General features: G+C 60.2%; 1 protein-coding gene across 2 annotated transcripts; it reads left to right on the forward strand.

Annotated features, from left to right (window-relative positions):
- The first annotated feature begins 679 nt into the window (after positions 1–679).
- Positions 680–9,773, forward strand: HPD (4-hydroxyphenylpyruvate dioxygenase). Of its 2 annotated transcripts, none has more exons than XM_028527699.2 (14): positions 680–763; positions 864–890; positions 1,327–1,389; positions 1,712–1,816; positions 2,418–2,460; positions 2,650–2,732; positions 3,668–3,757; positions 4,711–4,814; positions 5,200–5,277; positions 5,774–5,936; positions 6,037–6,108; positions 7,502–7,624; positions 9,198–9,314; positions 9,416–9,773. In XM_028527699.2, the coding sequence occupies exons 1-14, from the start codon at positions 761–763 to the stop codon at positions 9,524–9,526; spliced, it is 1,182 nt and encodes a 393-aa protein (XP_028383500.2). In that variant the 5' UTR covers positions 680–760; the 3' UTR covers positions 9,527–9,773. The 2 variants fall into 2 exon arrangements, with proteins under 2 accessions (XP_028383500.2, XP_035869723.1); XM_036013830.1 differs by having other exon boundaries at positions 703–763; positions 1,732–1,816.
- The last annotated feature ends 3,043 nt before the right edge of the window (positions 9,774–12,816 follow it).

Genomic DNA, 12,816 nt, shown 5'->3' on the forward strand with positions numbered 1-12,816 from the left:
TCCCTGCTCCCAGAGCCGTCAACTCCCCCCGCCCGCCACCCTGGAGAGACCGGGACCTGGGCCCCCAATCCCAAAGAAACATCATGAATCATAACCAACATGAACAGAGACCCCACTGGCACCAGGTCGGCTGCAAAGACCTAGGTGTTATCTCGTGGAACCCCTACCACACTGTTCTCGCTCTCGTCTTACAGATGGAGAGACCGAGGCCCGGGGCTTCGGCGACTTGCCCCCGTCACAGGGGAGGTAGCAGCTCCAGGACTCCGACCCCACACCTGAGCCTCTCCCCACTGTGGAACACCACGGAATGCAGCCCTTTTACCCAAATACAAACCACACACTCGCCGTGGAAACGGGGCCCCCAGACCAGCCCCCAGGCCCCCCTGGAACCCTCCCTGGTTACGAATTCTGGAGGCACCGCTGCACACTCGGCCTGGCCTTGACTTCCGAGCTTTGGATCCTGGGGGGCAGAGTTCAGAGTCCAAGCCCAGGGTCCCAGAAAGAATGCGCCCCTTGGCTTCCCGCCACGGGCCCTGGGCAGGCCACTCCCTTTCTCTACGCCTGACTGCTCAGCCGCGTCCAACGGGGCCGGCCCAGAGGCTCCCGGGCCCAGGAGCTTCCAGGGCAGGTGCCAGCACCCACCCCCAGGACGGAGGCGGAAGCCAGAGGTGGAGCCCGCCGGGGGTTAAAAACCCCTGCCCAGGGCTCCTCCGGCCTTTTGTCCCAGTGTCCCCCGAGGGAAGCGCGACCCAGATCCGTCATGGTAAGTGCCTGCCTAGAGCCGTGGCAGCCTCGCTGGGGTGGCTTCCAGCAGCACCTGTGGCTGGCCGTCCAAACCTTACCGCCCTGTTCTTTCTCCTTAGACGTCCTACAGCGACAAAGGACAGAAGGTGAGCAGGAGGGGACGGGTGGGGTCAGGGCCCCGGGGCACGGGGGCCTCCGCAAACATCAGAAGGGGAATGTGTACAGTGGGTTTGTGACGCCCAGCACGTGCGCCCAAGGCCGTCTCCGCCCGCCCCCCCTTCCCCGACACTGAGCTGCCCTCCTGAGAAAAATGTCGACCTCACGTCCCTGCCCACCTCTCCATCCCGTCTGGAAGTTCTTCCTAAGATCCAACTGAAATCCGTGTTGCTGTGTCAACAGGCTGTAGCCCTCTGTGAAACCTGGGCAGGCCTCCCAAGCCTGGCCCCCCCAAGCCTGGCCCCCTCCAGGAGCTCAAATTCTCCATGAGAACCCCGTTTTGCGGCTTGGCAGCTGGGGCAGGGGGTGGGGGGACAAGGGCAGTGACCCGTGTCCAGGGACTCAGCCCGCCCCCTCTCTCCTCAGCCTGAGAGAGGCCGATTCCTCCACTTCCACTCCGTGACCTTCTGGGTGGGCAATGCCAAGCAGGTGAGGCCAGGGCGAGGCATTGGAGGAGGCAGAGGGTGGGCAAGAAGGCCTCCAGACGAGCCTGTGATTGGCCCCCGGGAGGGGCGGGTCTGGGCCAGGGCCGGGGCGTCAGTGGAAGGCCGGACACTCTGGGCCCTGCTTGCACAATCGGGGCGGACCCCAGCAGGAACCTCGCTGGAGGCCCGCGGGGGTCAGAGAGCAGCCGTGCTGCCAGCAGGGGCCGGCCCGATGGGGCAGCCGAGCTGGGGGGCAGCTCTCCCCGGGGGCCCCAGGCGGGCACCTCGGCCTGTGTGAACCCAACGCGCTCACCCCTCTGCTCCAGGCCGCGTCCTTCTACTGCAGCAAGGTGGGCTTTGAGCCGCTGGCCTACAAGGGCCTGGAGACGGGCTCCAGGGAGGTGGTCAGCCATGTGGTCAAGCAAGGGCAGGTGAGTCCCCAGCCAGGACAGCCACTCGCCCAGGAGGCCTGTCCCTCTCTCCCCGCGGGTCCCTGAGATCCCGGAGACTCTCGTGCCTTTGGGGAAACCCAAAGGGATTTCCCGGAGACCAGGGGCCCTTTGTCCAGGCAGGCCTGGGGCCCCCTCCAGGAAACCTGGCAGGGCGAGCAGAGTGTGTGTGTGGGGGGGGGGGCTCACCAGCCCCTCTGCCACACACAACAGGGGACTTCTTAGTTTCGTCTCCTCCTCCAACGCTGGCCTCCCACATGTCCGGGAAAAGTGACCAGAGGCCCCGGGGTCAGAGCCAGAAGCCCGAGTAGAGCCCTGGCCCCGGGTCCCAGAGCTGTCGGTCCCCGAGGGAGGCCTGACTCAGGCCCCTGGGGCACAGGAGAGGTCCCCAGTCCCTCAGGACTGGGGGGGGGCACTGAGGCAGAGCAGGGGCTGCAACCCGGGGCCGGGGACCCTGCCTGCCTGGAAAGCTAACCTGGTTCCTTTTGCCGCAGGAGAGGTGGCAGGGAGAAGGGGGTGGGGTGCACCTGCCCACACTCAGGGGAGCCCCAGCTCACTGCCCCCCTTCTTCTCTGTGTCCCAGATCGTGTTTGTTTTCTCCTCTGCTCTGAACCCCTGGAACAAAGGTGCGGGGGGCCCCAGAGGGGTTGGCGGTGCCAGGGGTGAAGACCCGGTATTGTGGGTGTGGTCAGGGATGGGGGCACTGCAGGGTGCTGGGAGGGGGCCTCAGCCCCGGAGGGGACGGAGCCCAGCAGCCTGGGAGCACAGGTGAGGATCCTGACTCCAGTGCTGCCCACCCCACCCCCCGGCCACAGAGATGGGCGACCACCTGGTGAAACACGGGGACGGAGTGAAGGACATCGCGTTCGAGGTGGAAGATTGCGACTACATCGTGCAGGTGAGCCCGCACCTGGGCTGCCGCGGGGACGAAGCGAGAAGGCTCGGCCTGCCCTCTGTCTGCATCGAGTCCCGCCTCTCTTGGGGCCGGGGGACACCGCCCTGCTGAGTGACACACACCTGAGGTCCAGGGACACCCGGCCTGACCGAGTGTCCTCTCTCTGAGCCTCCGTTTCCACAACCATGACATGGGCCTAAGCCCAGCACCCAGCCCACCGGGCTCTCGCAGCAAGGCAATGGGAGCGTAATGGCCGCTCGCGGAGCAGGACCCTGAACCCGACGCTGTCCTCGAGGGGCCGTGCGGGCGGAGGCTCAGGGCTCAGGTTCCGGAGGCAGGCGGCCTGGGCCTGAACCTCATCAGCTGTGCGACCTTGGGCAAGTGACTTAGCTTCTCTGTGCCTCCGTGTCCCCACCTACAAAGTGGAGACGATAACGGCACCTTGCACAGAACGCGGCTGTGAGGACTGGAGGCTAACACCCACGGCGGTGCCTCCCGTGTGATAGGAACAGGCACGCGCTAAGTAAGGCGTACCGTGTGCACGCGTGAAGTACGCGTGTAAGGCACTTGGCAGAGGGTCTGACACAAAGTGGGTGCTCAATTAATGCAGCTCATATTCTTATCGAACCGCCCTTTTTACAGATGGGCAAACTGAGGACCGGGGAGGGAAACGGGCCACAGAGTGAGTTAGGAGAGGCAGGACAGACCTCCCGCTCCGACCCCTACCTGGTTTGTCGCCCACAGCCTCCACTCTGGGCCCGGGCCTCGGTTTCTCAATCTGCCAAACGGGCACCGGGCATGGGTGTCGGGGGCAACCGCAGAAGCCGGCCGGGGTCCCTGCCTGGGGCCGGAGCGCGCAGCGGCCGTCCGGCGGGAGCAGCGGGCCGGGGCTCCGGGAAGGCCCAGGCCTGACCGCCCCGCTCCCTGTTCTCCCGCAGAAAGCCCGGGAACGGGGTGCCAAAATCATCCGCGAGCCCTGGGTGGAGCAAGACAAGTTCGGGAAGGTGAAGCTTGCTGTGCTGCAGACGGTGAGTTACCTTCGGTGGTGCCCGCCCCCGCCCCCCCCACGCTGTTAGTGCCCACTAAGATGCCAGGACCCCCTCCCCCACCCCGACTCCTTGTGTCCGGCCACCCTCGGGCTTCAGAGCACAGACTGCCCCCTCCTGGCCGATCGCCTGTGATGCCTGGCCAGCGCACTCAGGCCGATGGAGAGGGCTACCAGCCACCCTCCTCGGGCCTCCCTTCCCCCCCCAGCGGGAGTCGCAGCGTGGGGACGGAAGCTGCAGGCAGGGACTCTGAAGAAGGCAGAGGGACTGGATTGGGGGTGGGGCTCCACCCTGCACTCGCTGAGTGACTTTGGGCAAATCGCTGCCCCTCTCTGACCACGTGGAAATGAGCGAGGACTGGGGTTGGACTCCCTCATGCGGTCTGAGACGGCGCACCACCTAACCCTTCCGTGCCTCGGTTTCTCTAGCTGTAGCCCTCCGAGAGTTATTGTAAGGTCGAATGAGGTCACCCGTGTACTTAGCTCCCAGCACAACGGTGCCCGGATAGTGCAGACACCAGCAAAGATCACCAAGTGGGTGTAGCACCTGTGCTGTCGTCCTACAGGGACAGCCACGGGCCCTATCTTCTCAAGGTTCAATATACTTTAGAGATGGTTAAGGCTAAAAGCGCCCTTTGGTATGATTTGACGCAACATCCTCGTCATTCTGCATCAGGTCCGAGTGTTTTTACCACACCGGGCACTGACCCGGGTGTGGGAGACACAGCGGCGGACCAGAAAGCGTCCTCGCGCCCTCTTAGAACCTCGGGGTCTGTGGGGTGGAGAGACTGTCAGAGAAGTTCCCAAGTGGCAGGCTGCCTGCAGCTCCTTCCCGGAGGGGGAGGTGACGTGCCGGAGCTGACACCGAGAGTCAGGGTCCGCCCCGGGGCAGGCTCGGAGGGGATTTGAACCAGCCAGGCTGTCTTCCACCTGCAGTACGGTGACACAACGCACACGCTGGTGGAGAAGATGAACTACACCGGCTGCTTCCTGCCCGGGTTCGAGGCCGTGGACTGCAAGGACCCCCTGCTCTCCAAGCTGTGAGTGCTGCTCAGGGTGGGGTGGGGGTGGGGCGTGAGGCCTCTCTCCTGCACTCCTCTGCAGGGGTGAAGCGTTGCGAACCTGCTGGGGCGCTCCTGCGGGTCCCCCAGGGTGGCTTGGAGACGCAGCGCAGAGGCTAAAAGCGCAGGCTCTGGAAGCAGGCTGCCTGGGTTCAAATCCCAGCTCTGTTACTTCATGGTCACTGAACCTTGGCAAGTGACTTTATTTCTCCACACCTCAGCGTCTCCATCTGCAAAATGGGGCAAGGGAGGGGCGTAGGTGCTGCGTCATAGTGAGAGTTAATGCTATTATTGAGGGGCCAGGGGGGAGAAGGGTGGATTTAGGGAGTGACCTTCTCACCCCTTAACTGAGCCCCTGCCCCAGGCCCCAGTGCGGCCTTGAGGTCGTGGACCACATCGTGGGCAACCAGCCTGACCAGGAGATGCAGTCTGCCTCCGAATGGTGAGCCCCCGCCTGGCCCCCGCCGGGCCCCTCTCGTCTCGGGACCCCGGAGTGGGAATCGGGGCACTGGGCGGTAGGAAGTGAGCCCGAGGCCACCCGTTTGTCTTTCCCTGTAAATTTGTCCCCACGGAGACCAAAGGATAGAAGGTCCGAAGTGGAGAGCCTTGGGGAGCCGGCACGGGGCGGGTGTCCCAGTCCAGGGGGGGCTCAGAGGGAGACCATCACCACCCCGCCAGCGCCCTCGTGCACAGGAGCAGCCAGTGGCCCTTCTCCAGGCACCTGCACCCGCGGGAGCACTTCCTTCCGGGGGGGGGTGTGGTTACACGGCTCTCCGTCCCCCTGGAGGGGGGCTGTCACAACAAAGGTGCACATCCGTGACGTGTGGGATGGGCATGACGGTCCGTTTCGGAGCCCGCATGGGGAACCGATTCTGGGAGGGGGAACCGAGGCCAGGGGCCAGCCCCGGAGCCGACGCGCCCTTCCGGCCGCCCCACAGGTACCTGAAGAACCTGCAGTTCCACCGCTTCTGGTCCGTGGACGACACGCAGGTGCACACGGAGTACAGCTCCCTGCGCTCCATCGTGGTGGCCAATTACGAGGAGTCCATCAAGATGCCCATCAACGAGCCGGCGCCGGGCAGGAAGAAGTCCCAGATCCAGGTGGGGCCGCCCTGGGGCAGGAGGCGGCAGGGAAGGGGGTTGCGGGCTCTCCTGGGGACGGGGCCGATGACGGGGGGGTTCCCTTGTCGCCCTCCCGCAGGAGTATGTGGACTACAACGGGGGCGCCGGGGTGCAGCACATTGCTCTCAAGACCGGAGACATCATCTCGGCGGTGAGAAGCCCGTTCCCAGCCCTAATTCACCCCCCACTCGGCCCCAGAGCCGACCTCTGCAAAGTGGAGTCCAAGCTGCGGAGCAGCCCCGGGCCCCCTGCTGGCCCCGGGGGCTGATGGGGCCGCTGACGGGGCCCCTGCCGGTTCCTGCCACCGGAGTTCAAGCACAGTTCCTCCCCGGAGGGCTCAGTCTCTCCTTAGAAATAGCAGGTGCCAGAGTCGCCACGAAGCCTGGGTTCTCTCCCCGGTTCTGCCAGGGACTTGCTGCGTCTCTCTGGGGGGTTCGTCCCCCTCCGTTGCCTCACCTTGAAAATGAGGACATTAGGCTACAGGATCGATTAGGTCCTTTGAGCCAAATCAAACGTCCTGAGTGTGTGGCTCCAGCCCCTAGGGAGGCTGGGTCCTACCTCGTCCTTAAATGGCAGCTTGGCAGCGTGGGCAAGAGCCTGGACTGTCCCATCAGTCTGGCCCAACCAAAACCTCACTGCACGGCCCAGCAAGTTCATCCATCCATTCGCTCACTCAACAGATGGTCACTGAGCACCGACTGTGTGCCCGGTGCTGTTTTAGGGGCTTGGGAGCCACCAGCCAACAAGACAATAGTCCCCACCCCTGTGGAGGCGGAAGAGAGAGCAAGTAAAATAGGTGTCCAATGGCAGGGAGAGCTCGGGAGGAAAACGAAGAGGGCAGTGGGGGAGGGAGGGGGTGGGCACTGAGGTTTAGGGAGGGTGGCCGAGAAAGGCCTCATGGAGAAGGACACGGTGGAGGGTGCTGAGCAGGAAGGAGCAGGCTTGGAAAGGGAGACGCATGGGGGTGTCTGGGGGAAAGCACCCCAGGCAGAAGGCACAGCCACAGCGGAGGACAGCTGGAGGAACAGCAAGATCACGTGGCTGGAACAGAATGAGCGAAAGAGAGGGGTGTTGGAGACAAGGTTAGAACATCGGAAGGGGGCCGATGGTGAGGACTCAGACTCTGAGATGTGACCCCCCCCCCGGGGGGGTGAGAAGAGGACTGACGTGACTGGTACTTTAATGAAGGCACTCTGGTTAGGATGTCGAGAATAGATGCTTAGTCTCTTAATGCCTCGGTGTCCCCAGCTATAGGGACAAGGTCATCCGAATGCGTCCAAAGGTCGCGGCAAGGACATAATGAGGCAACACACAGGGCTTGAGACAGGCGCACAGTGAGCATTCCATACACATCAGTGGTTGCTGTTCTTCCATTGGGACCCACAAGACCCCGAGGGGGAAGGGGGTGAGGTTACAGCGCACCCTGGCATTTTGGGGAGGCCAGGACAAGGACCCTGCCTCCTCCTGGCCCAGCACCTCTACCCGGCTAGGGGTGTTGAGCGTCGAGAGAGACGGAGGCCAACCTTGACCTTGCCCCGAAACAGATTCGCCACTTGAGAGAGAGAGGCATGGAATTCCTGCACGTCCCATCCACGTACTACAAACAGCTGCGGGAGAAGCTCAAGTCGGCCAAGATCCGGGTGAAGGAGAACTTGGACGTGCTGGAGGTGAGGCCGCAGCGGGCTCTTCGGCCAGCCGGCGGGGCGAGCCGACTTCCATCTCGTCCCCCAAGCTTTGTCCAGACCTCTGACCTGTAGGAGGCACCTGGACCCAGAGGGAAACCAGGCCAGGTCCCGGCAGTCACGGGACTTTCATCCTAGTGGAGAGACAGATGACCAACGAATAAATAACACAAACACCATCAGAGAGGGACAGAGTCATTGCCACCCAGGGCGTTAAAATAGGCTACGGCAGAGAGCGACATGGGACCACTTTGGGCCACTTTGGGCCGAGGCCCCGCCCACCCGCCCTTGCACCTCTGAGGATGCGACATCTCCGTGAAATCCAGATACCGAGAGAGAGCTGGCTGTGTGGAAGGCCGGGGAAAGGGTGGTCCTGGCGGAGGGAACAGCGGGTGCAAATGTCCTGAGGCAGCAGCAAGCTCCCAGGACCCAAGGAACAGAAAGGAGGCTAGCGTGGGTGGAAGAGGGCGTGTGGCATAGGTCGCAGAGGTGAGCGGGGGCTGACTCCTCACGGAGGCTATTCAGGACTTTGGAGTTTGTTTTCCTGTGGCCAGAAACCATTGTGGGTTTTTTTTTCTGTTTGTTTTGCATAACATAAATCACTCCAAGAGCACAGTTCAGTGGTTTCAGCGTACTGCGCGGCCATGATCAAAGTCAATTTCAGAGCGTCTTCATCTCTCTAAAAAGAAGGGGTATGGCCTTAGCCATCGCCTACCAGTCCCACTGTTCCACCGTCCACTGTGACCTAGGCAACGCTGATCTATCTTCTGCTTCTATAAATTTGTCTTTTCTGAGCATGTCATACAAATAGCATGACACAATAGGTGGCCTTCGGTATCTGGCGTCTCTCTCTCAGCATCACGTTCTCAAGGTCCATCCACATTGTAGCTGGTGTCAGCGCCTCGTTCCTTTTCATGGCTCAGTAATATTCCACTGAGTGACTAAACCATGTTTTACTTATCTGTCCATCCATTGATGAATATGTGGGTTGTTTCTATTTTTGGGTTGTTTAAATAACACTATGATAATTTGTGTACAAGTTTTTGTGCTCACATGTTTTTGATTCTCTTGGGGAGCTCCTTAGGAGTGGAATTGCTGGGTCATAAGGTAGCTCTCCGATTAACCTTTCTAGGACCTGCCGGAAGGTTTTGCACAGTGACTGTGCCGTTTTCCCGCCAGCAGCCTAGGAGCGTTCCCATTCCCACTGGATGGTTTTAAACAGGGAATGGCATGATTTGGTTTTTGAAAGATCCTGCTATGTCTGCGGGGAAGATGGATTGTAAAGAGGCGAGAGTGGAAGCAAGGAGACCTCAGTGGAGGCTACGAGGGTGGTCCAGGCCAGCAGTGATGGTGGCTTACCCGGGGAGTGAGTCAGGGGGTGGTGATAGGACAATTGGGGGCTCTATTTTGAGGTGTCTGGAACTGCTGGCGAAAGGGGTCTTTTCTTGGCTTGGGGGGTGCAGGAGCCCCTTCCTATGGACTTTCTAAGAATGCTAAGGTATGAAGCTAGAGGAACGCGTCAGCCTGCCCCCAACCCAGGCCCCTGTCCCCCACGCAGGAGCTGAGAATCCTGGTGGACTACGACGAGAAAGGCTACCTCCTGCAGATCTTCACCAAGCCCATGCAGGACCGGCCCACGCTCTTCCTGGAAGTCATTCAGCGCCACAACCACCAGGTAGATGCCACCTGTCCCCAGCAAGCCCAAGGGGGTCATGCAGGTTAGTTAGCCCGGTTGTCTTTCTGGGCCTGCAACTCACCTCCTCTCTTCTGCGCTAGGGCTTTGGAGCCGGCAACTTCAACGCACTGTTCAAGGCTTTCGAGGAGGAGCAGGCCTTGCGGGGCAACCTCACCGACATGGAGATCAATGGGATAGCGCGGGGCATGTAGGCACCCCCCCCCCACCCCGCCCAGTCTTGCCTGACCAGCCGAGGCCCCGCCCACCCGCCGCTGCACGGCAGGCCACGCCCCCTAGTTCTGGAACACGCCCACCCCACGGGAATCGGAGAGCCAGCCCTTCTTACTGGCCATCCCCTTTAGGCCCCGCCCACCAGCCGGTTTGGGGCCCAAGGTTCCGCCCACCTCCTGGTGTCCCCGGCCTCTGCGGCTCTCCGGAATAAAGAGGGCCGGGATCCCACGCGGTGTCTGGGTGTCTGTGCGGGGCCGGAGCAGTGACGCCATTTGGCGGCCAGGGGGCGGTAACGCCGCAGAGGAGTCTGCGTTAGGGGTTCGGAGCACCGCGGCAGCCGAGGAGCCGGGTGCAGGCGCTTTGCTAATGGGACGGCGCCGGGCAGGGGAACTCTGGAACCAAGGGGGACTGAGGGCTTACACTCTAGCGGGGAAGGCAGGCTATGGATTCGTGGAGTGGTACATGCCATTAAGAAAATAAAGCGGGTGGTGAGATTGCTGGGAGCGGCACTGATTTTCATCAAGGGAAGGTCTCTCCTCTCTGGGGAGGTGACATTTGGTAGCCAGCATGGGAAAATCTGGGAAAAGAGCATCCCAGAACGAGGGAACAGCATGAGCAAAGGCCTTAAGGTGTGACTGCGCTTGGCAGCAATCTGTCTGGTGGCCTTACAGTCTCTGAAGATGAGCCATCCCCGGTTTCGCTGCCCTGAACCCAAACTTCTGGACAGAGAGAGGGGAGAGTGTTAGGGAAGGGTCTTTGGGGAAATGTCCTTGCTCCGCAACCATGGGACACGGTTTCTGGTCTGAGAGGTGGATCGGGTAGGAGGGATCTGATCCCCCAGCACAGCGGTGCAGCTCTGGCCCCCATAGCATTGCTAGTTCATACTCAAGTGTGAGTGAGCCTTGCAAAAGAAGGGCACAGTTGGGAGGTGGGAGGAAACTACTAGTCCTAAAACTCTTGGAAGGAATTTTTTCTTCAAAACCAGACAAGAGGCAGTGGGGGCAAACTGGGTCTCTCCTTCCTTCTGCATCTGACGTTTAATAGCCTCCTTGAAAACAACTCAGAAAAAAGGAAAAAAAAAGACAACTCAGAACTGGGAGTGGGTGGATCTCAGTGTAAGAAAAAATCTAAGTTGGCCCTGGCCAGGTGATTTCGTTGGTTGGAGTGTCGTCCAGTACATAAAAGTTTTCGAATTTCATCCCCAGGCAGGGCATGTGCCCAGGTTGTGGGTTCGATCCCCACAGGGGCATGTATGGTAGGCAACCGATCGATGTTTCTCTCCCACGTCTCTGTTCCTCTCTCCTTCTCTCTCCCTGTCCCACTCTAAAACCAATAAAACATGTCCTTGGGTGAGAAGTTTTCAAGAAAGAAAGAAGAAAGGAATTTAAGTTGACATAAAGGGAGAATAGGGTGTTTTTTTTAAAAGATTTTATTTATTTATTTTTAGAGAGGGAAGGGAGGGAGATAGAAAGAAACATCAATGTGCAGTTGCTGGGGGTCATGGCCTGCAACCCAGGCATGTGCCCTGACTGGGAATCGAACCTGTGACACTTTGGTTCCCAGCCTGCGCTCAATCCACTGAGCTACACCAGCCAGGGCGAGGGTAGGGTTTTTTAAAAAATTATTATTTCAGGTAATAGCAGATAGGGATTCTGGGACCATGAACTTCAGAAATGAAATCAGCAAGACCCCAAAGAACAGCGGCAGGCCCCAGGCCTGGGCTACTGGGTAAAAACACCCTCCCTCCATTTTCCCATGGCTCATGCATGAAAGGGAAATTCTATAACCCAGGAAGTTGCACACCAGTGGCCCATGGGCCAGGTCTGGCTCACAGATGTATTCTGTCTGCATGATTTTAAACAAATTTGAGTCAGCATTTCAGCAAGTTGGGATATTTCACATAGAAATCTTAGGATTCTAGTTCTCGGAGCCACCAGGCAATTCTGGGCTGTTCTTCCTACGCAGCCACACTCAGCAGGAACCAAGCAGTTGCTGGCCCTTCAGATGGGGCCTGGGCAGAGCGGACCTGCCTTAGCTGAGCCCTGACCAGGGGGCCAGAGTGCCTGGGTTCTCACCGCAGATCAGCCACCTGCTTGCTGTGTGACCTCGGGCAAGTTACCTAACCTTTCTGTGCCCTGCTTTTCCTCTCTTGTTAAATGGCGGTGCAATCATACCTGCCTGCTAGTGCCGCTGTGAGTTGAACATCAAAGATATTTAAGTGACCGGCAGCCCTGGCTGGTGTGGCTCAGTGGACCGAGGGCCGGACTGTGAAGCAAAGGGTCATCAGTTCCATTCCCAGTCGGGGCACACGTCTGGGTCGTCGGCCAGCAACCACACGTGCAAGTTTCTCTGCCTTTCTTTCTCCCTCCTTCCCCTCTCTCTATAAAAAACAAAACAAAACTGACTGGCACAGTATCAGCACTACGTGTTTGCTCTTATTTTTGGAGAGGGGCCTGAGTGCGAGACTTTGCCCAAGTCTGCCCAGCACCTCCCCCTCAGGCCAGTGGACCTGGTCTGCCCTGTGCATGCAGGTGTTCTGGTTGGGCCTTCCTTTTTGGTCCCCACACCAGAACCAGTGAGGAGAGGTCTTGCCCTGTGGGTCAGAGAGGCAAAGCGAGAGGTGGCCGATTGGAAGAATAAGGGAGAAGGAGAACCACCGTCTGACTTGGTAGCTGAGGGGAAAGAAGTCCGGGATGTGTGGGGTTTGAGCTTAGGTGGCCAGGGGCAGCAGTGTGGGCGGGGAGGGGTGGGGAGGGGCGGGGGGCGTGGCGAAGAGAAACGCCCTTGACCGAAGTGGAAAAACAGCAGGAGGAGCAGGTTCGGGAGGGACGATGGAGGAAACTCGAATTTGTGTGTGTGTCTAGTGTGTGCCTTGGGCTGGACGCCCTGGGTCGTCCTCACGCAGCCCTGTAAGGCCCTTCTGTGTCTGCTGCCCCCGTGGGCCCCCGTGGTACCTCCCGGACCTTATTTCAGCTGCAGCCTTGCAGCCTCCTTGTGGGTGCTCCATATACGTCAGGCGGGGGTTCCTTCTGCCTGGAACGCCCCTCCCCAGGGTGTCCCCAGTGAGGTGATGCGCCCTCACGTCCTTGGACTTTCGTGCCCCTCTTGGCCCAGTGGACTTCCCCGGTCCCCCTAGGCACAATGTCACTCCCCACCCACCGACACCCTCTTCTCACGGCTGCTTCCCTCCCGCCTGTAGCATTTGTCCTCCATGTTTGTCCGGCTCACCCACAAAAACACAGTTGCCGTGAAGAGGGGGAGTGGGCTTTCT

Source organism: Phyllostomus discolor, chromosome 13, assembly GCF_004126475.2.
Source record: "Phyllostomus discolor isolate MPI-MPIP mPhyDis1 chromosome 13, mPhyDis1.pri.v3, whole genome shotgun sequence".
NCBI classification, from domain to species: Eukaryota; Metazoa; Chordata; class Mammalia; order Chiroptera; family Phyllostomidae; genus Phyllostomus; species Phyllostomus discolor.

What these genes read in the sequence shown, in the direction of transcription:
- HPD (XM_028527699.2), top strand. An exon ending in ATTGCGACTACATCGTGCAG is followed by an intron (nt 2,733 to 3,667) that starts GTGAGCCCGCAC and finishes GTTCTCCCGCAG; the next exon opens with AAAGCCCGGGAACGGGGTGC. An exon ending in GGAAGAAGTCCCAGATCCAG is followed by an intron (nt 5,937 to 6,036) that starts GTGGGGCCGCCC and finishes GCCCTCCCGCAG; the next exon opens with GAGTATGTGGACTACAACGG.